This window comes from Micromys minutus (genome assembly GCF_963924665.1).
Source record: "Micromys minutus genome assembly, chromosome: 17".
In the NCBI taxonomy this organism is placed as follows: Eukaryota; Metazoa; Chordata; class Mammalia; order Rodentia; family Muridae; genus Micromys; species Micromys minutus.
The window spans coordinates 27,683,132-27,705,137 of NC_137952.1; the positions used below are offsets into that span (position 1 = coordinate 27,683,132).

General features: G+C 42.1%; 2 protein-coding genes and 1 pseudogene across 3 annotated transcripts in view; 1 reads left to right on the forward strand and 2 right to left on the reverse strand.

Moving 5' to 3' along the window:
* Nucleotides 1-18,531, reverse strand: part of EHD4 (EH domain containing 4) — a 62,916-nt gene extending 44,385 nt beyond the window's left edge. Inside the window, exons 1-2 of the mRNA XM_080930780.1 lie at nt 18,226-18,531; nt 3,019-3,195 (exon numbers count right to left, since the gene is read on the reverse strand). Coding sequence (XP_080786906.1) covers nt 3,019-3,195; nt 18,226-18,461 — 413 coding nt within the window. The 5' untranslated portion in view covers nt 18,462-18,531. The remainder of the gene's footprint in view (nt 1-3,018; nt 3,196-18,225) is intronic.
* LOC308431854 (cytochrome c oxidase subunit 6A1, mitochondrial-like) lies at nt 7,215-18,200 on the forward strand (annotated as a pseudogene). The gene is made up of 2 exons: nt 7,215-7,536; nt 18,022-18,200. The product of its transcript is annotated as a cytochrome c oxidase subunit 6A1, mitochondrial-like (transcript).
* A 2,902-nt stretch (nt 18,532-21,433) lies between the features above and the next one.
* PLA2G4E (phospholipase A2 group IVE) overlaps nt 21,434-22,006 on the reverse strand; it is a 68,394-nt gene continuing 67,821 nt past the window's right edge. The window contains exon 20 of the mRNA XM_080930990.1: nt 21,434-21,528. Coding sequence (XP_080787116.1) covers nt 21,491-21,528 — 38 coding nt within the window. The 3' untranslated portion in view covers nt 21,434-21,490. The remainder of the gene's footprint in view (nt 21,529-22,006) is intronic.

Consider the following 22,006-nt stretch of genomic DNA (forward strand, 5'->3'; position numbering starts at 1 on the left):
GACACTGCCCCTCGGCCGAGTGTCCCCAAAGCCATGATCTTACCCTCACTGCTCACTGGGGCCTCACCACTGCAGCCACGTCACGCATCTTCATAAGGCCTTACAGTTAATGTTTCCCAGCTTTCCATGTTGCCTATACAAGTAATGTGAGGCACAGTGTGGGACATGTGTTGTATAGTTGTTGTTTTCTGTTTTCCTATTTTCCTGGACTCAGTTAATATGTGTCGGTACAATATGTGGGTTATTTTTAGCATATTTTAAATTCTAAGACAGTAAAGCCTGCCACTTAAAATCCTTCTATACTTTTCTCCCATACTCATCTGCTCTAAGTTTGAAATCTAAAACACGTTGTTATTTCAGGAAAGCAAATCATTTAAGAAAATAAAACAAACAATAGCCATTCTTCCTACATATTCCCTTATAAAAATAGACTTTGTTAAATGAGAATTTGAGAAAAAAATCAGCTTATTTCTCTTTAAAGTTTTGTCAGGGAAAGAAAAAAAGCACACACACAAAGCAAGGGCAATGAATGTTAGGATTCTAAAGCAACCTTCCAGGAGGAAGACTGCTGTGCCTGTGCCTCTGGCTAGGCCAGTGATGGGACAAGTCTGATTGTTGCTTGCCCCATGTCCTGTGGACCCAGAAAGCACCCGATTGGTGTGTGTATGAGTGTGTGGGTGAGTGTGTGCATGCATGTGTGTCTTGTTTCAATTTCCTTGAACTTGGTTCATTTATTTTGTCCTGAGCCCCTCAAGGCCTTGGGTTCTTTCCCTGGGTCCTGGACTTAACTACTGCACTAGAGAGTTGACACCACTCTGGAGTTAAGGCACAGCCCCTCCTAAAGAAGAGAATGTGCACGGGAAGCTATGTGGACATTACGTCACTGTGAGCGATGAGGATAAGCTCCTACACACTCCGGCCTGACCCATCGCCAGCTCCCTTGCTACCCATCAGGGTGCTCTCGCTGCTTTGCAATAGGAGCATTTGAAAGTCTTTAAAGGGGTTCTGTGCATAGAAGGAACCTTAGAGGCTGCCTGGGCTCTCAGTACAGCCACTGTTCAACTGTTTATTCCAGTGTCCTAGTGAATAGAGCCTCCCAGGCTCTGAGAGGCAGCAGAGGGAGGGGTTGCTCTTTGCTCTTATTTTTAGAAACATCTAGAAAGAAGAAGTGATCTCAGGTCTCCTGCTGAGCCTCTGTGCCAGCCCCACTTCCTCTCCCTAAGCTGCTGGAGTTGGCCTTCCACTTCTAGCTGATGGTTGAACCCCATTCTCTACAGCCAGACTCAGAAAAGAAAAGAGGAAAAAGAGGGGTGTGGAGAGGAATGGCAGAAAAGAGGAGGAAAGGGTTTTAAAAAAGAAAACACACACACACACACACACACACACACACACCCCAAAAGCAGAAATTGACAAATAGCATTACTTCAAACTAAAAAGTCTCTGCACAGAAGAGAAATAATCAACAGAGTGAAAAACAATCTATATAATGGGGAAAGTGTTCATCAGGGCGTTGATAATCTAAACTATATAACAAACTCAAAAGTAAAGACAGCAACTCCTCAAGAACCAATAAGCCAATAAAAAATGGCCAAATGATCTCAAAAGAAAAATGTCAGTTAAACACATGAAAAATTGCTCAGTATCATTAACCATCAGGAAAAATAAAAATCAAAACTACAATGAGATCCCACCTCGCTCAGAATGGATATTATTTAGAAGGCTGGTGATGACATGAAATAGTCACTATGGAAGATGTACAGTATCCTCAAATAACTAAGAATGGCTGTGACTTGCATCTCATCCCTGTGTAGATAATAGACCTGAAGAGAGGATGACCGAAAGCTCAAGGCCTGACTCATCTATAGAGTGAGTTCAAGACCACCCTGGGCAAGACCCCTGGCACCCGCTTCAAAAAAAAAAAAAAAAAAAAAGTAAAAAGGGGGCTGCGGATGCAGCTCAGTGGTAGAACGCAAGAAGCCCTGTGTCTAATCCCTAGCCACAGTACGAAAGAAAAGAATGACAACGTGACATATACATTTGCAATAGAATATTATCTGGCTGTGAAAAGAAAATCCTCATTTATAGCAAAATGAAATCAAAGGGTTTCATGTTAAGTGAAATAAACCAAATACAAAAAGAAAAGAATTGCATGCTCTCTTTTATATATATTAGAACTAAACGAACTAAATAAAATAATTTAAAAAATACAGTAAAGAAATATTCTTGGGTGAGGGGAGAAAGGAGGAAAGATGGAAAGGAAGGAGGGAAGAAAGGACACAGTGGAGCAGAAAGGTCAGGGCCTCATCCTAGAGCAGAGCCAAAGCAGAACGTCTGCCATTTGTTCTCGAGCCCCGCTAACCCTCAGCTGCACCGGAAAGTCTGCTGGAAGACGACGGGGGTGGGCACAGACAAAACACACCTCCAATCAAGGCAGAGCGCCCACATTTATCTATATCTTGAACATAATAGTCATGTATATAAGCTCACTTTTGGGTTTTACCCTATCTTAGCCGTGCCCTGCTCCAGGGAATAAGGAAGGAGCTCAAATCTTAGGAATGAAAAGTTAAGGGAGCACTCAGGAAGGTGAGGTAACTTGCTCTGAATCAAAAGACCAATCTGGATGTCAGGGGACCTTAAGTCTTCTCTGGGCTAACCTTTGTTGAGTATGGATCACCCTGCATAGCATAGCAGAGAGTGGCTGTCCCATAGCTACCTAACACTACTAGGGACAGAAATGAGCCACCTAAACTATTTCTGTGCAAATCACATCTTCAGCCACTTGTCCTCATACTGAGGAGTATAATGTCCATTTGTAGGCCTTGGCTATGCTTCATCAAGTCACTCGGAACAGATGCCAAGTAAAATAACACACACACACACACACACACACACACACACACACACACACACACACACACACACACACACACTCTTCTTCCAGATCAGACATGCTGTCTTGTCTGAACTCCACAAGTGATAGGCAATAGTTTGACCAGAGGACAGCTTGCTGGTCCTTACCTGTTCAGGAAAGCATTTCCAAAGCGACTAAGCTTTCGGAATGGCTTTTTGGGATCCACAACTAAAGCATTCCCAGGGGTACTTCCCTCCGTCTCCCCATACATCACAGCAATGAAGGAATCTGTGGTTGGCTCTGGACCAATTCTCATGCCTGGGAAATCTTGCTCCAGTAAATATCTGGAAAAGAAAACAGCATGATGTCACAAACAAGAAACCAGAGAGCTGCCTGGGATTACCCAACCTGGACACAATTATTAAAACCTTGGCGGATCAGAGAGGTTCAAGGCCATCCTTCATTATATTCAACTTTGAAGCTAACCTAGGTTACATGAGACCCTGTCTCAAAAAAACGAAATCCCAAACCAAAAGGAGACATCTGAGGTCCCACTGACATAAGAGGTGCCACCTTGGGAGAGGCATTACCCAGTTACCTCACCATTCCTATACATTCTGACTACTGCTGAACTTACTGCAACCTTAGAAGAGTGTCCCTGGCCTGCACCTTCTCCATGGTTCTCAGGCACCTGTGTAAGTTGCCACCACCCTATGTCAGGTGTCCTGGAATAGCCAGGGAATGAGCCAGGGTCAAAGGAAGAACCTGAATGAGTTTATGCAGCTCCCCACTCCAACACTAAACCATCTTTCTATAAATCCTGACTAGTCAAATGTAGCCTGTGACTATTTCTGGGGATGGAGAGAAAGAACTGAAAGTCAAACGTCAAACACAATTTTGCCATTTATGAAGAGAAGTGAAACTTCTTTCTTATGTAAACAAAATGAAAATTAAGCAATATTAATAGGCTTTACTCTAAACTTTGTCTTTCTGTTATTACTACTTTTAACTTTACCCAAAGGTTTTGCATTTCTGTGAAACTGCAGAAACCCAGAATAGGTGCATTGTTTTAAGGTGTCCTGTAAGCTGAGAGTAATCATGAAAAAAAAAAATCTGGTAACAACTGCTAGCATTTACTGAAAGACATAAAACCTTGTACGTGAACCATGACTTATTGTGTATGCACCGTGTCCTATATATGCATGCACTGTACTTTATGCATGGACAATACCATATGCATGCATATGTCTTATATAGTCACCACACCTTACACATACACTGTAACTTATGCGTGTACTATACCTTATGCATGAACTATTATTTCATTCAGTTCCTACAATACTTTCAGGTGAGTGATAATGTGATCTTTATTTTTCAGGTAGGAATGAACATTCAGGATCCTCGCTCCGGGATATAAGCCTGGGAATAGGACATTCTATTTCCTTTAATGTGAGAGAAAAGGGGCTTATCAGACTGTCCTTCCACACAATCCCTTAGACTCCCCAAAGACATGGGGTACACATTCTCCTTGAAAAAAAGCTGAAGCAAGAACATGCTAGTGATTCAAAATATGTCCATATTTAATGTTTTTCAAAATATGAAAATCTTTTCTCGTCAAAGTCTTAAGTGTGCCTAGTAGCACAGTCTGCTTTAGGAGCAGAAATGTTCACATTAGGTAATTCTTACAAACTTCCACACAAATCAGACAGGAGCTCTGAGATGACCACACACTGAGACCAGTATATATTTCATACACTAACTAGTGTGTAATGCAGCCCTTCTGGAACCTCAAGTCTAGGCATTCGTCAGCAATGCCAGGCTGCACTGTGGCAATGTCCAGTGTGACTTTCACACCCTCAGCTGGATGAAGCCAGGCAGGAAGGACTAGAGACAACTGTGCAAATGGGAAACTTTGAGCTAGTAGCTGCTAGGGTTGCAGGATTCCTGGGGATACACACAGTATCCAACTCACAAGAGATCACGTCTAAGCACTGTTCTGACACTTGAAAGCAATAGGGTCAGTGTCTACAGGGGGTCTCACTGTCCCACAAGCTTTTGTCCTCAGAGCTGAGCTCTATCTCGGTTCTTCCTTAGGATGTGACCCTTCTCAGTGCCTTTAGTAGGCCTTGTCAGGAGACCTCCAGGTTCCACACCAGAGCTGGTGAAAAGGGACCTTGGGTGGGACATAGAGATACTATAGTTAGACTGGGACAACTCAGGACTGTTTAAGTCAGACACTCACTGCCAAGAGGTATCTAAACTCTTATCTGATATTTAATTGACTTGAAATCACAGCAAATCTCATGGACTGTGGAATTAAATAGGACTCCCAAGGAAAACGCCAATGACAAACTTGCTTAAAGGAGAGCAGGTGTTTCTGTCGGTCTTCTGAGTTTATACAATAATAGGAGCCAAAGTTTCCTCAGTAGCCACCGGGAGGAATGTTAGCAAGTCCTTATTTTTGAGCTGCAAAGAGGAACTACCTTGAATAGGGTGCCCTCAGCTGTGGCCTTGATGAAACATTCTGGCTCTGGCTTGGGAACACAGACAAGAACAAAGGAGAATGACTGTACTGCCTTCTTAGGGTACGAAACTGTCCAGTGGTACTAACAATATCCACACTCAATGTTCGATTTCATATCAACGAAATTCCAACAAAAAGACACAGTGTATTTATTACCTTCCATATTCTCTGTGTAGCTGCAAGAATAGCTGGTTCAAAGGCACTCACTTCTTCACATAACAGGCACTGAAAATGAGATGCCCTCATGGAGCAGCTCTCCTAGTGTGGAGGTCGTCCATGGGCCTGCTTTGTCTCCCTTGTGAACTGACACTCAGAAATGCTTAATACTGTTGGGCAGACAATAACACATCTATGTAGAAAGCGAATCAAGAACAACCAAGACACAAATGTCTGACATGACAAAGGTGACCCTGAAGGGATAAGGCTAAAATCAGCAGCCTTGGAGGGGAGGGGCAGTGGACCCTGAGGGGAAGGGACAACAGACCCTGAGGTGACATACAGAAGCACTTTAACCTCACAGACTCCAGGGTAAGGCTGAGCCAGGAGTCTGGAGACCTCAGAGGATTTACCAAAGTTGGCGTTCCAGGGACTCTGAGGTCTTATCTGTGATAACAAGAGTTGAAAGGAACGAGGCAACAGGAAAGCTATGGAAAAGAGTCCAGCGTGGTAGAGCGGGCCAGCCCACTCCACAGACATCCTGTACTTTAGGCTTGATGTCTGTCCTTGGCACCACCTTGCTCCCTTTCCTGTGTTCTCAGAGAAGCCGGCCAATTCTAGTGATGATGGCTCCAAAGTAAGCCATCAACGAATGTAAAAAGGTACAGACATTTGAACCACACGTGACTGTGCAGAAGTGCTGAGGGTGGACAGGAGACCTGACCTCTGTGTCCTGGTCTTATGAGGTCAGTGCATGGCATCTCTTCTTTCATTGCTTAGCTAGAGGAGAAAAACTAATTTTAAAGAAAGAGTATTATTTATGACAAAGGAAAGAAAAAAAAAAACCCTTAAGATAATGAAAAGTTCTTCACTGTAACTCAAGTACTGTTCTCTCAAAGATGAGCTTAAGGGGAAATAAAAAGATGTTATTTAGCATTTTTTAAAAAGATGTTATTTATCCCATCTGCCTGCTATGATTGTTGTCACTTGGGTATTTCTTTTGCATTTTCTCTGAGTTGGCACTTTCACATTTATTTTGTTTAGTAGCACATTCTACTGAACACTGGGGGACTTGCTATGTGCCTTTACATAAATAGTCTCAATTGGTAAATACCTTATGGGTAAGCACTGTTTTCCTCCCCATTTTACAGGTGAATAAACTATGGGTCAAATAGGTTAACTGAGTTAAATCAGAATTAGAGAGGCTGAGTCACCACCAATGGAAGTATTAACAGGAACATGCTCTATGAGTCACAAGGAATGTTCAAACAGAAGATCGTATTAAGCAGGTATTCAATAAGTCATCTATACTAAAAATATTCTGCATATATTTGGGATGTTGCTTAAACATTACTTGGACATTCTGAAGCTAGAATCTACAGATACAACTCATGAAAACAAAGTGTTTAAAGAGTGATTCATATACACACTGACATCTGTGCAGTGTCAGTTCATTATTATGCTTTAAACACATCTTAAAAGTCATTTGTTTAAGTGTGTGTGTGTGGGGGTAAATATGTGCCACATGTGTAAATGGAGCCAGAAGACTTTTGGGAATTGGCTCTCTCCTTCTATGATGTGGGTTCTAGGGCCTGAACTCAGGTCATCAGGCTTGGTAAGCAAGTACTTTTCCTCCATCTTGTTGGCCCAAAACACTTTTAAAAAGAGAATCAGAGTTCCAACATGGCGTCGGCGGTGTTTTGTGTGTCTTGAGTCTCTCGGCTGCTGGGTCGGGCCCTCCCACAGGTGGGGCGGCTCACGGTGGCACCCACGGCGAGGATGGTTCGGCTTGTATGTGGAAGGCCCTCACTTACTTCGTGGCGCTGCCCGGAGTGGGAATGAGCATGTTCAACGTTTTCCTGAAGTCTCGACACGAAGAGCTCGAACGACCCGCATTCGTCACCTACCCCCATCAGGACCAAGCCCTTCCCCTGGGAAGATGGTAACCACAACCATCATGTAAACCGGCTTCCGACCCCCCAGGCAACAAGGGACCACGGCACTGGTTTGGACCCCTACTCTTGTGTGTGGACCACGAAAACCTATTGGATGCTAAGCTCTTCTTTCCTTTTATCAGATGGTGACCATTACTCTGATCTTCCATCCCTTTGCTTGTAAGAGGAGATGGCTTAGATAAATAACTTAAAACTTGAGAGAGAGAGAGAGAGAGAGAGAGAGAGAGAGAGAGAGAGAGAGAGAGAGAGAGAGACAGAATCAATTTAGGGACTGGAGAGATGGCTCAGTGGTAAAGAGCACTTAACTGTTTTTACGTAACTGAGGTTTTGTTATTAATACTCACAGTGGCTCACAACTGTTTGTCTGGGGAATCCAACACCCTCTTCTGGCCTTCAAGGGTACCAGACATGCATGGTATACAGGAATACACAGAAGTAAACCATACACATAAAATAACAACAACAACAACAACAAATCTTTAGAGAAGGAGAATTAAACTAACTCAAATAGTTGCCTCAATCCTTTGACTCTTAATAAGGTCTTATTCATTTGTTTATCTGTAGTAATTGGGATTAAACCTTAAACATACCAGGCAAGTACTCTACCACTGACCACATGCCCAGCCCTATTAATGTGGAGGACTCTGCAAATGCTATGGCTGGGAAAGGAACGATCCCAAGAGGCAAGAAGCAAATCTAGTTCAAAAGTACTCAGTAGCTGGTGTTAGTTCAAACTTCTAGAGTTTAGTAAATCAAGCAGTTTATTATAGCCAGTATTTGAACACAACACACTGTCAGGAAAACAGTTTCTTGATAATTAAGTCAGTCCCATGTGTACCACAAAGCTTAAGCATGTTTACAACTCTTTACAAGTACATAATGGCCTCTTCCAAAAGATAGGTGCTATTGACTCAGAAACAATGTTCAAGCCAGGGAGAAGGACTGAGGTAAACATAACTCCTGTGAGAGTCAGGATAACAGGGAAGTTACCCAGGTGTAGTAACGTACAGGTGACATCTCTCATAAGGACAGGTTTTATAGACTGAGAAGCATACTCAAGATATGGGGGAAAGTCTGGGATAAACAAACCACAGTCAGGGTGAAGCCTGACTCTAAGCTAGCAAAGACCATCAGGTTTTAAAGTACATTCATTCCAGCATTCTGGGTGAGCTCCTTCCTTTGAAGAGACAACCTGTGTGCTTGACCCTCCTGGCTCTCCTAGTGCTTACTTGTGAGCACAAGGGCCTCATCCCCTCCACATGCTACAAATCATGTAGTGTGAAAAGAACATAATAGGAAATATAATCTTGAGATCAGTGGAGACATTCCATTTTTAATTCAGGAGAACAAGTGTCAAGACAATTCAATTTATATTAAATATTTTGATTCTCATGGTTTTATTGCTAATATTTGACCCATTATTTCACAAGGGAAGGGATTGGAAAGAAAGAGTCCTTCCATTCTGACTTGTCTTGAAATTATTTTGTTTTGTTTTTGAGATGGGGTTTCATTATGTAGCCAGACTAGGCTCTTATTTACAGCAATCCTACCGGCTCATCCTCCCTGCTGCTACAATTCCAGGACACTGCTTGAGTGCTTGGTGTCCAAGGAGGCACTGGAGTCCCCAGAAGTGGAGTTACAGACAGGTGCGAGCTGCCATGTGGGTGCTGGGAACTGAACTCAGGTCCTCTGGGCAAGCAGGCAGTGTTCTTAACCAGTGAGCCATCTCTCCAGCACCACGGCTCTTTTTAACATTTTAATATATTTCCATCCAATATTTTTCTCCTGTGGAAAATAATTTTTCTTCTAAAATTATAAACTGTCAAAACAACTTTACATCTGGATTTTCACCGTTAGTTTTCTCTGTGCCATTAAAAAAGACCTTTACATGATTTTTAAATATACAAAACTTTTCTTTTGCTTTGTATACTTGAGACGGAGTTTAATTCTGTAGCTCAGGCTGGCCTCTTTCAGTAACCTTACTGTCTCAGCCGCCCAGGTGCTAGGATTCCACACATAAGCCATCATTCTCGGCTTAATGGCTACAAGCTTTCTTAGGTCCTATCAATTTAGTTTGCCATTTCCTAACTGCTAGGCAGCTAGACAGTTTTCATTACTCAGGCCAGGGAAGCAGGTCAGTGGTAAAGCGAGTACTTAGCATGGATGAGGCCCTGAGCTTAGTGCCCAACAAACCAATCAATCTGCAAATCAAAATTTGATCTCCAATATCATTGTATTTATTTTTGTGGTTTTAAACTTTGGTTTTATTATTGCTTTCTGTTTTATTTAGTTTTTGGGAGGGGGCAGTCACTCTATATCCCTGGCTGTTCTAGCACTTGCTAAATAGATCAGTCTGGCCTTGAACTCACAGCGATCTATCTGCCTGCCTCTGCTCCGCAGTGCTGGGATTAAAGATGCTGAACAAAACGGTCTTTCTTAAGCATAAACTGGCCATATTATTATTAGGATTGCTTATTTAAGTGAAATTATTTTAGAAATTGCTGTGCCTAGCAATGGAATGGGCATTAACCTGTTGAGCCAAAAGACTGGAATTTGCGGGGTGAAATCTTACTCCTCTGATGATTCTTCCAGCTCTCAGTGGAATTCAAACTACTTGATGTTGGGCTGTCCTTTGAACAACTGCTATCAACACACTATCCCCACCCCCGCCCTCTTTCTATGCTTTCAGGAAGGTGGGGAAATCTCTTGAATCAAATCCATTCTTCACAGCACTGTTCATTTTTCCAGCTTTTCATTCAACCACACAATGAACATTCATTGTTTTTGATGTTATGGTTTTTAACTTATACATCTGACAGACTTTCCTTAGGCTATAAACTCTTTGACTTTTGAGTACCATAATTCTTCATGAGGGCTCTGAAAAAATATATATAATATATGAGAGAAAGAGAGTCTCACTATGTAATGGTAGCTGGCTGGAACTTTCTATGCATACCAGACTGGCCTCAAACTTACAGAGATCCACATGACTCTGTCTCTAGAGTGTTGGATTAAAGATGTTACCACACTCAGCTAAAAAAAAAAAATTCTTTAAAAGTTAATAATGAAAAAAAATCTCTTCATGTAAGTAATTTAGGCAAAAATAACAAAGGAAATATCACTACAATGAGAGTTTTAACAGGAGTATCCCCTTCTCAGTTCAATAAGACATGAATGACAAGAGACAAGGTAATTACAAGTGTAATCAATAGTTATGGAGCAGGAAGACACAGGCCAGTCTACTCAGATGTTGGATTACTCCTTCAGTCAAATGACCAGAATAAAGCCAAAACCTCAGCAGCTACCGTATGTACTAGTGATAGCAGACCATAAGTAACGTAAAGGGAAGAAAACCTTTTACAAAAGCAGCAGCTGAAGTGCCTATATGTTCATAAGAGCTGCAGAGGGATGAGGGAAGGTCCCAGCCAAAGCAGGGCTGCTCCTGCTTGGGAACAGCAGATCTGAAACTCTCAGATGAAATACAGTTCTCACACAAATGGATCCCAGTGAGATCTTTCAGGGAAGCACTAACAATGTGATTTTAAAGTTCTTCTCAACAAGAAATAGAAAACGACAATATACAGTTCTTTGGAAAATAAGGAGACTCAGAAGGCTCTGGAGTTACCATTCGTATAAAGTGTTTCAAGATGATACGGTGCCAGCCTAAGGATTCATGACTATAATAGGAAAGAGAAGGTCCCAATAGACCTAATATTAAATAACAGCCTATGAGGAAGCTCACTTAATAGAAGGAAGAGCTAGTATTCTTACAGGAGTGTTAAAATGGCTAAAGACAAGTTTTACTTTTAAAATTGATCAGATTGTGCATATATATATATATATATATACACACATATACATATGTATTGTATGTATGTGGAGATATATATGTACATATTGTATATGCATGTATACACACACACATATATCATGCTTGAAAGTAAATGTATAAAATTTTAAATCAAGCCTATTTAAGAAGAAAATACATGGCTACTGAGATGGCTCAAGATGTGGGTAAGGGACTCCCCCAAGTCTGAGGACCTGAATTTAGAATTCATATAGTGAAAGTACAGAACCAACTATAAGTTGTCTTCTAATTATCACCTTTTACCTTGGCATGTGTGCGTACCCTCTATACTCCCAGGACACATAAAACAAATAATGAAAAAAGATGTAAATATTAAAAAAAAAAAATAGAAAAAAAATCAGTAATGATTTTCCAAGTAATTATAAACAAGATTCTTCATAGATAAATATATTAAAATAGAAATTGTTATGTTTGGTTATAAACATTAAATACATTTGCATGCAAATTCTCATTAAAATGTAAAAGCAAACTTCTAACTGAAAAACATGTAAAATAACTATAAGTATTTACAACAGTTATTGGGAAAAATATCCAACTTATCAAGTATTAGTATCCAACTTATCTAGTATTATAAAGACTAATACTAGAAATGGAAATTGGGCAAAGTTCACAGAATTCACAATGAAATAAAGACATTTTTCATATTTTATATTTTCAACCTTACCAGCTTTTTAAAAAGCAAATTTAAAAAAAAATGCTTTTTCTATCAGACTTACTAGCAGCTTAGTAAAGATGTAATCCTAATCCTCACTTCTGATGGGAGTTTAAACTGAAGTAACCTTTCTGAAAAATAGTACGTATTCATGAACACTGGCAGATATAATAATTTAGAAATACACATAACCCTGGAAAAATAGTGAGGTGTCTTTGCCTGTATATACAAGTGTGTATGTGTGAGCATGTATGTAAACACATATGTGCCTGTGTGTGTATGCTAATGGAGACCAGAGGACGACCTTGGGTGACATTCCTCAAGGACCATCCACATTTAGTTCTGAAATAGGTTCTCTCACTGGCTTGGAGCTCACTGAGTGAGGTGGCTGGCCCCAGAGCTCCACCTGTCTCTGCCCCTCTAAACCCTGGGATTACAAATGCATGACTGCATGCCTGACATTTTTATGTGGTTTCTGGTGATTGAATCAGGACCTCATGCTTGCATGGCAAGCACTTTATAGCCTGAGCTACCTCCCTAGTTTTTTGTTTTGTTTTGAATGCAGTTATCTATGCTCACAATAGTCTAAGAAATAAAGCTGGAAATCAAGCCTTCTGACCAAGAGTATTCGTCATAACGTTATGCAGGACTGTGTGAGATTAAAAACAAATGCTTCAGGCTGTGCTGTGGAATGATACAACCATTCAAGGTCCATGAGGTGGGGTGCAGGACTTCAGGTGTCTTCCTCTACTGCTCCCCACCTTACTGCCTAGAGACTAAGTCTCTGACTGAACCAGAAGCTTATAGGTCATTTCAGCTACCTGTCTCTACTCTTCACTGCTGGGTTACAAGTACCCAAGAGCTACATCTAACCTTTCATGTGGGCACTAGGGATTTGAACTCAGGCACCCATGCTGACAAGAGCAACTGTGCTTACCCACTGAGACATCTTCCCAGGCCCTGAAATTACTTATGAAGACTATTAAATGATCTTAGAAATTTTCAACAGGTTACATTAAGTGGGGGAAAAGTCATGGCTTTGCTGAGGTGTGTTTATTGACTACTCTCCAGCAGTATTTCTATGTCTTCATCTGAGTCTTTGCTAAAAATGTGGTTAGATAAAGCTGGGAACAGGTGGAGAGCTCACTGGAATCAGTCTCCCTCCTCTGGATCAAGGCTGAGCTTCTTAGGGCTTGATGGTTCAACTGTCAGGATTCCATTGGCTGGCCCTTCAGAGATCAGTGGTTCTTAAATGTTCCCTGGATACGGCTACAGAAGAACCAGGGAGAGCCTCTGGCAGCCACATTGCAACCGAGGATGCCTCACATGAGAGCCTGAGATCTTTATTTTGAAAGCTAATTCAAATATACAGCCAGACTTAGGGACCGACACCTTCTTACTCACAATCCCCAAGTTTGAAATGTATATTAAATGTATTTAGAAGTAATAATCTAAATGAGAATCCTTTAATTAAAAAAAATCTCTTTTTGAGTTAAGGGTATAGCTTGGCATTAGATTACTTGCTTGGCACATGCAACATCCTTCATTCAAATCCCAGTACTACAAAGCCAAGTCCACTTCATTGCCACAAAGGTCCTCTTTCCAACATTTGCTGTGATACTTGGCCACTTGCAGGCAGATAATACAATGAGTGGACAAGCCACTGACCACCTGGCTGTGCTGAATACTGTCACGAATGTCACACACTAACCTGTCCCACAGCCCCCCCACTCCTCTTCAAGCCCTAGTTTTACTTTGTTCTCAATCACCAGTTGCCTGTTCTCTACAATCTGTCCCTTCCAACCACTTGTAACTGTTGAGCGCATGCTCTTCTTTATGCAAGCCAGTGCAATGTCTCTGACCTGTACTTCTTCCCTTCCAGTGCCCTGAGGCTGAGGATTTTCTATATTTGATCCTGCCCACACATTCCTCAACCCACCCCTGGCTCCCACTATCACCACTTCCTGACACATCTTTTGCCACGGTCACTCTGGCTCCAGATGGCTGATCCACTTACAAGCTCTGATTTGATCCTCTCCCCCCCAACCCCCAACAAATACCCGGTTCTTCTTGTGCCCTCTCCTCTTGGCTTCCATAGGGTTATGCTTATTTTGCCTGTTCAGCACCCCCCTTCCCTTCTTCTAATAACAGCATCCAGAGACATCGCCTTTCCCTACTCTCCAGCCTTATAGGTTAAGGGCTGACAACCCCATCCTGTGAGCTTTGTCCTCTCTCTCCAGGGATAGTATATGGCATTCAAATCAGAGACTGCTGAAAATGCTGCAGTTCACTGTTTCTACCTCCTTTCCCTACCAAACACTATATATACATGTGTGTGTGTGTGTGTGTGTGTGTGTGTGTGTGTGTGTGTGTGTGAAAAGAGAAAAAGAGACAAAAATCAGAGAAAAGCAGGGAGGAAGAAAGGGGGAAAAAGAAAAGGGGGGAAGGGAAGAGAGGGAGAAAGGGAAAGAGGGAAAGGAGAGAGAAGGTCCTATTTAGCCCAGGCTGTCCTCAAACTTGCTATCGCAGATAGTAATGACCTTGAACTTCTGCTCCTGCGTCTCTATCTCCCAAGTGCTGGGATTACAGGTATGTATCATTACACCTGCTTTATGTGGTACTAGGGATGAAACCCAGGGCCTTTGCATGCTCGAAAAGCACTTTATGTATTGATCTACTGATCACAGCCCCTAAATAGTATATTTCAAACAGCATTTTAAAAGTTTTAATACACAATGTTAAGCACTACTTTTCCTTGTACGCATGAGTGTTTTGTCTTTATGAATTTGAGTATACCATGTGTATGCAGTGCTGTGGAGGCCAGAAGAGCATTCAGGTCTCCTAGAACCGGGGCTACAGATGAATACAGGGAACCAAGCCGGTGCCCTCTACAATAGCAGCATCATTCTTAACCACCGAGCCCTCTCTCTCTAGCCCTTATTAAGCATTCACTTATGAAATTTTTCATCAAACACTTATTTATTGAGTATTATGAATGATGAATGTTTATTGACTGACAAGATACAAGAAGAAACAAAACCACCCACAGTAGCTATCTGTATTTCTGTGCCTCACATTTCCTCTTTAGTTCCCTGTGTTGTTTTTGTGTTTTGTTTTTGTTCCCTTAGCTCATTTCTACCTTGTTTTCTTTCTGGAGCTCACCTTTTGTTTTTAATTAGCACACAGAGATGCACAAATTACTTGACGGGCACTAATTACAGATTTATGGAAATCAAAATCACAGACTGCTTCATATTGATAGAATGTTTTTATTGGTTTGTTTGTATTTTTCAATTCTTGTGATTAGACCTAAGACCCTGTGCAAGCACTTCACTGCTGAGCTACAACCCAACCCCAACTGGAATACAATTCCTATACTCGAACATTTACTCTTCTAAAGGGTAGAACCATGTGTGATTTACTCTCAAAGTTCTATAATCACACCACTACCCAATTTCAGAACATTTTCATCACTTCAGAAAGAATCTGCAAACCCACGAACAATCTCTGTTCTCTTCTGCACACGAGAATCCAGCTGTCCCAGCATCACCCATGGAGGAACCTAGTCTTTTTTCATTGAACTGTCATTGCTATCCTATCAATTCCGAGTTCCTAGAGTTAGCCTGTCAATTACTACCTCAGGCAAACAATCAAACACCAAAGATTTTAGTGGAAATTATTTTGAGTTTGGCAACCAATTCAGGTACACTGGGTAGGTGTGGTGGTATATTCCTATAATCCCAGAACTCTGGAAGCAGAAGTAGGAGCATTACCACAGGTTTGAGGCCATCCTGGGCTATATAGTGGGTCCAGGTCACCAAGTAATATGCATTGAGAAGGAAATCAGTTCAGGAACCCTGCCATCTTAATATGTATCCACAGATACTGGGTGGTTTTCCATTTAGGTCTTTCTTGATTTTTTTCAGTGATGCCTCTAATTTTCCAGGCAGAAATCTTACATTTCTTTTCGTTGGGCTCATTCCAAGGTGTCAATGCTTTATCCTTTTTGGATGCTGTCATAAACAGGTTTGTTTGCATAATGTCACGTTGAGACTGTTCAAGTTTATACAAATGCAATAGATTTCTGTCTTTTGTCAAGATTTTGTAAATATAAAAGACCATGTGATCTGCAAATGGTGTCACTCTTTCCCACTCTGGACACAGCTTGTGTATTTTCCCGCCTTGTTGCCCTGCTCTTTGCCCCTTTAAAGCCTATCTAGTTTCTTTGTTTCAGTTCTGGGAATTGAATCTAGGACTTCACACAAGCGAGGTAAGTTCCACCACTGAGCTATCCCCAGCCCAGTCTACATAGTTCCTGAATTCACTTTTCTCATTAGAATACATTTTCTTGAAAAAACATGCCTACGTACAGGAGGAAGAGAGGAAGTAGAACCCTTAAGAGCAAAAGTTGCAATTTATAGTTTTAAGAGATTTCTGGGGAGCCTCCCATGTTTTACAGTGGAATGATTTTACTTCATAGCAGTTGGGCCCAGTGTTGTTGTTGTTTGTTTGTTTTTTCCTGGAAGAACCTCTGAAATAAAATTTTAAATAAATGTATTTTTAATTGTGTATGTGTACGTGTGTGTACATGTAAATGCAGGTGCCCATAAAGTCCAGAAGAGGGCATTGGATTCCTTGGGGCTGATGTCACAAGTGGTTGTGAGCCACCTGACATGTGTATTAAGAACCAAACTCCAAATGTCTTCTGGACCTCTGGGTCTTTTGGAGGAACAGGAAGTGCTTTTAACTGCTGAATCAACCCATGAAGCTTTTTTTTCTTTTCAAGCTTTGGACATAATTCTGGATAAACCCAACACCTGCCCTTCCTCAGTTATTAAAATGAAAGATGATATGCTCTAAAAAGGGCTTCATTGAGAAGTGAAGCCTTGAGTGAAATCTCAGACCCTGTCTTCTAACACTCTTCCACCAAGCTTCTCCTAAACCTGAAGCACAGAAGAAAGAGACTGTAACAAAACAGTATGAAGCAGGGAAAGAGGATTGATACACTTTCCTGCCAATTGCTTGAGTAATTCCAAGCCAGCCTATGGACAGAGGAACACACTGTCTTTAGGCTAGGTTGGTACAGAATCAAGAAAGGTTCCCCGATTATGAACAGGTACCATGAGGCTCGCAAAGATACACAGGAGGAAATGATGGGACTGCAGTGAACCTGCCACCTGTACAATGTTATACTCATGTTGTTCTAAGCTTTAAAGTCTCTCCTCACAGCTGTAATACTATCCTGAAACAATTTCAACATTATTCTCCCCTCTTTGCAGTTTACATTTCAAACTACAGTGTTATTTCCTTTGCTGACTTCATTCACAGTGTCATCTGCAGGCCTGGATTTAACATATTTCTGGTAGTAACAACTTTTCGTTGGAACTCTTTAGGTCACAGGAGGGCAAAAAGAGGTCATACTTAACAGAAATAGCATATATCCAAGACAGATGCAGTTTTCTGTACACTTGTTGAACATCAAGTGATGAACAATGTTCTGATTCCAAAACTCTGGATCCAAAGTTTAAATGTTCCGTCAATTTGATCTCAGAAAAACAAATCTTCCCAAAGATAGGGGGAAAGACGCCTTATTTAAAAAGCAGCTCGTTAGATTGTAAATTATTTCTCGTCGAGTTACTTTAGGGGAAGCTATGTGATTGGAACTTCAGGGCAAGCCGGTTATTGGTTCCGGAGACAGAGCGACTATGACAAATATTTTCAGTTTGTCATGGGCGAAGAAATGGAAACTAACAAACAGTAACCTGACACTCCCCTTCATTCCACAGGCTGGTGAGCCAGCTACCCTGTAGGCTAACTTCCTATAGACCATAAAACTGAACGATGTTCTGCTGTGGCAGAACGTGGCACGTAAGGGCATGGCAATACTCCCACTGTGGCATTCACTCATTCGTTCATTCATTCATTCATCGTCACTGTGCTGGAAGGTTACCTCTGCACCTAGGAGCCGCATACCTTCACTTTCAGCCCTAGGTGAACCTTTTCCTGCACTCCCAGGCCTGGGTGACAGGCTCAAGGAAGGCCTTGGTAACAGCAAGGAAGGGGCTCGCAATGCGCTGGGGGCCCGGACTCGGAGGAACCTTGCGCAACGGGAACCGGTTGGGGCCGGGGGAAGCGACGGGCCACCAAGCTCTGAGTGTAACCTGAGGGCAGGCCGTGCCCGAGCGGAGGGGTAGCGAGTGAGCGAGCGAGGCGGGTTACCTGATGAAGGTGGTCTTGCCCGTGCTGTACTGGCCCACCAGTAGGATCATGGGCTTGTTGTCGAAGTCGGCGTCCTCAAGCGCTGGCGAGTGGAACTCATGGAAGCGGTACGCCTCCTCCAGAGGCAGCACCTTGCGCTGGTAGAGAGAGCGCAGGCCGTCCGTCACTGTCTGCACTGCATCCATGCCGCCCGAGCGCTCGCGCCCGCCAGCCTGCCGCCCCATCCAGTTGAACATGCCGCCGCTCGACAACTTGCCGCCGCCGCGCTTCAGTCGGAACCCCAGAACCCACGTCGCTCGCTCTCGCCGCCCGGGTAGCTCTCGCCGCCGCCCGCTCCAGGGCCCGCCCCCAGCCGCGACGACCAATCACCAGCCGCTGCGTCACGGGCGCGCGCTCATTATTCAGAAGCGTTCTCGGGTTCTTCCTCATTGGGCGTTTGCCAGCGCCTGGGGTGGAGGCTCTAGCCAATGGAAAGGCGTGTCTTGAATTATTGATGACGGCATCGGTCTAGAGGGCTGGGCTTGGAGAGGGTGTAGTCCAGGCAGGGTGACCCAGGCGCGTCTACCCGGGTACATCCTTCTGTCCAGGTGGCGTTGGCTTCCGGGCAAGTCTGAGCTGGCAAGAATGAACAACCGGAGGCCGTCCTCCTGGAACACGACTCATCCCAAGCCTTTGGACGTGGATACTGGGGACGGAAATCTCAGAAAGTTGACAGACAGGTTCCTTTTCCCGGGGCAGGTTACTGCCCTGTTTACTGTTGAAGATACTCAGGGTTACAGATATAATTGGCAAACATTGAAGGAGAGAAAATAAATTTCAATCTATTTGCGTAGACATTTCTCCTGCCTTCACTAAATTCTGAATTAATTAAAGGTCTCTTTCTCCTAGACACTGGTAGAAATAATTGACTATCGCCTGGGTACTCAAACCTAGAAATAGTGTTAGCGCATTTTCAGTGTGGCCAGCGAGGCCAGCTGCATAGGAATAACTCAAGAGACTTGTTAAAATACAGATCTCTAGTTCTTGCTACAGACCTACCAAACAAAACGTTGAAAGATGCAGTTCAACAAATGCCTGCAGATGATTCTTGTCTGCATAAAGTTTGAAGAAAGATTGTGTATAAATTACATCTTTAACTTGGTGATAATGCAGAGCTGATTCACAAGTAGTTGTAAAATTGTATTTTAATGATCGCGCAGGAAGGGCTGGAGAGATGGCTCAGCGGTTAAGAGCACTGACTGCTCTTCCAAAGGTCCTGAGTTCAATTCCCAGCAACCACATGGTGGCTCACAACCATCTGTAATGGGATCCGATGCCCTCTTCTGGTGAGTCTGAAGTCAGCTACAGTGTACTCATATACATAAAATAAACAAATCTAAAAAACATTAGCTTGCTCAGGTGTTACCAGTGACAGCTTTGTTCATCATTAAAACTTGGAAGCAACAACTTTAGTAGGCCAATGAATAAACTATCCAACTGCTGTCACTATGAAAGGAATTTAGTTAGTAGTGAGGTTTCTGGCTACAAGAGTTAGCTACATCTACATGCTAGAAACAACAGACAGTCAAGTAGAGAATCTGCCTTGGAATAGCACCAAAGCTAAGAAGGGTTTAGAGCTAAATCTAAACCAAAATGACTCTAAATTTTAGGTGGTAGGTGTGAAGGTCCCAGAATAAGTAAAACAATGGAGAATATAACAAATATGGAACTCTTTTGTTACCTAATTTCCAGACTAATAAAGCTACGAAAATCAAGACCGGGTGGTATTAATGCAAAAATTATCTAATAAACATAAAATAATGACATCTCATCAGCAGGCAACAAGTTTTTGTAAGTTTACCTTGACTTATGACATCACATTTTGTCTGTGTGATGCCTAACAGTGCATTTCTCACAACGTATCATCGTTAGGCAATGAACAAACACCTATGGAACAAAGTCCACAAAGAGGCTGACACATACACGGTCAACTGGGTTTTGACAAAATAGTTAATTTGGTGGATGATTCAAAATGTGCTTGTTTTTCATTTCGGAGCAGAGTTTGCAGCCAAGCTGGCCTCAAGCTCACTAGATACCTGAGGGTGACCCTGAGTTCCCTGCATTCTCCTGCCTCCATCTCCTAAGGGCTGGGATTCCAGGCATGAGCCGCCCAGACTGGCTAAGCAGATCTTTTAGATAAACAGTTTAGAATGTTAGAAACTTAGCATGCATGAAGCAGTGAGCTCTGTCTTTACTACCAACAACAACAACAAACATGATCCACGTATGGTTCTAGAACAACAAGATATCAGTATACAGAAACATGAATCACAGATGGCTGTGAGCCACCAGGTGGGTGCTGGGAGTTGAACCCAGGTACTCTGCAAGAGTAACTAATGCTCTTAACTACCGAGCCATCTCTCTGGACCCCCAAATTATGTGATTATATCTCAACCAGTTGATTATATCTCAACCATTCTTTAATGAGCTAAGAAAATTCATATATTTTTTGACTCTGGAATTTCACTTAGAAAAAACTATCCTGGGGATATTTGCCTGGAGGAATAATAAATATAAAATTTTATCTGAGAATATGGTCATTATCATTTAGAATACTGTAAAGCTGCAACTAGCTGTCACCCCGCAAATTTAAACAAATGGTGATTATCTAAGAAGAATGTTAATGACCTGAAAGAAGACTGGGTATTTTGGATTTGGATTGAAGCTCGGTGGTGAAATGTTTGTTTAGCATGCTTGAAGCTTTGAGCTTCATGACCACCTGGGCCATATAAGACTCTGTCTAAAAAATATAATAAAGTAATCAGGAACTGGAGAGATGGTTCAGTGATTAAGAACACTGACTGTTCTGTAGAGGATCCTGGTTTGGTTTCTAGCGCTCAGAAAGTAACCATCTGTAACTGGAGTTCCTGGGGATTTAACGCCCTCTTCTGGTCTCAAAGGGCACTGCATGTGTGTGGTTTATAGAAATACAAGATAATACCCATACACATAAAATAAAAATTTTTAATAAAAAAAATAGACAAGCAAATGCACATACAATTATAGAAGACAGTATGGTAGTGTCTCAGAAAAATATGAGTAGAATTACTATGTGATCCAGTAATTATATATACATAATTATTTATAATATATAGTTAATATAAATATCCATCCAAAGGAATGTAGAGCAGAGTCTCAAGGAGGCATTTGCACATCCACAATCACAGCAGCATTATTTACATTTGCCGAGGGACAAAAGCAACTTGAATGGTCACCTCCGTGTATGTCACCGTACCGCAGTGCGCTGGTTGTCATTATTCAGCCCTGCAAGGGAAGAAAATCTCGCCACACAGTGCAGTGCAGGTGAATCTTTGAAGATTCTCTGTGAGAAAGGAGCCAGCCACAGAGAGGTGACTAGAGTAGGAGGCCACCTCCTTAGGGACTTTTAAAGTAGGTTCATCAGAAACAGGAATTCGAGTTACAGTGGTGGTTACCAGAAGTTTCGGGGAGGAGGAAACAGGGCATTGTTCAGTGGGTATAGAGTTTCCATTTTGCTAGCTGGGAAAGCTACAAAGAGCTGTTGCACAATCACATGAAATACTCACATTTGCTGAGCTGCGTGTGTACTTAGAAATGACTAAGATGATGACTTTTCTGTTGTGTGGTAGTGTGTTGTATTTTGATTTGTTTTGTTTTTGAGGAGTATCTTTCTTAAAATTAAATTAGTTTAATTTTATATGTATGGGTGTTTTCCTCTTATGTTTGTCTGTGCATTACATGCAAAGAGGCCAGAAGAAGGGTC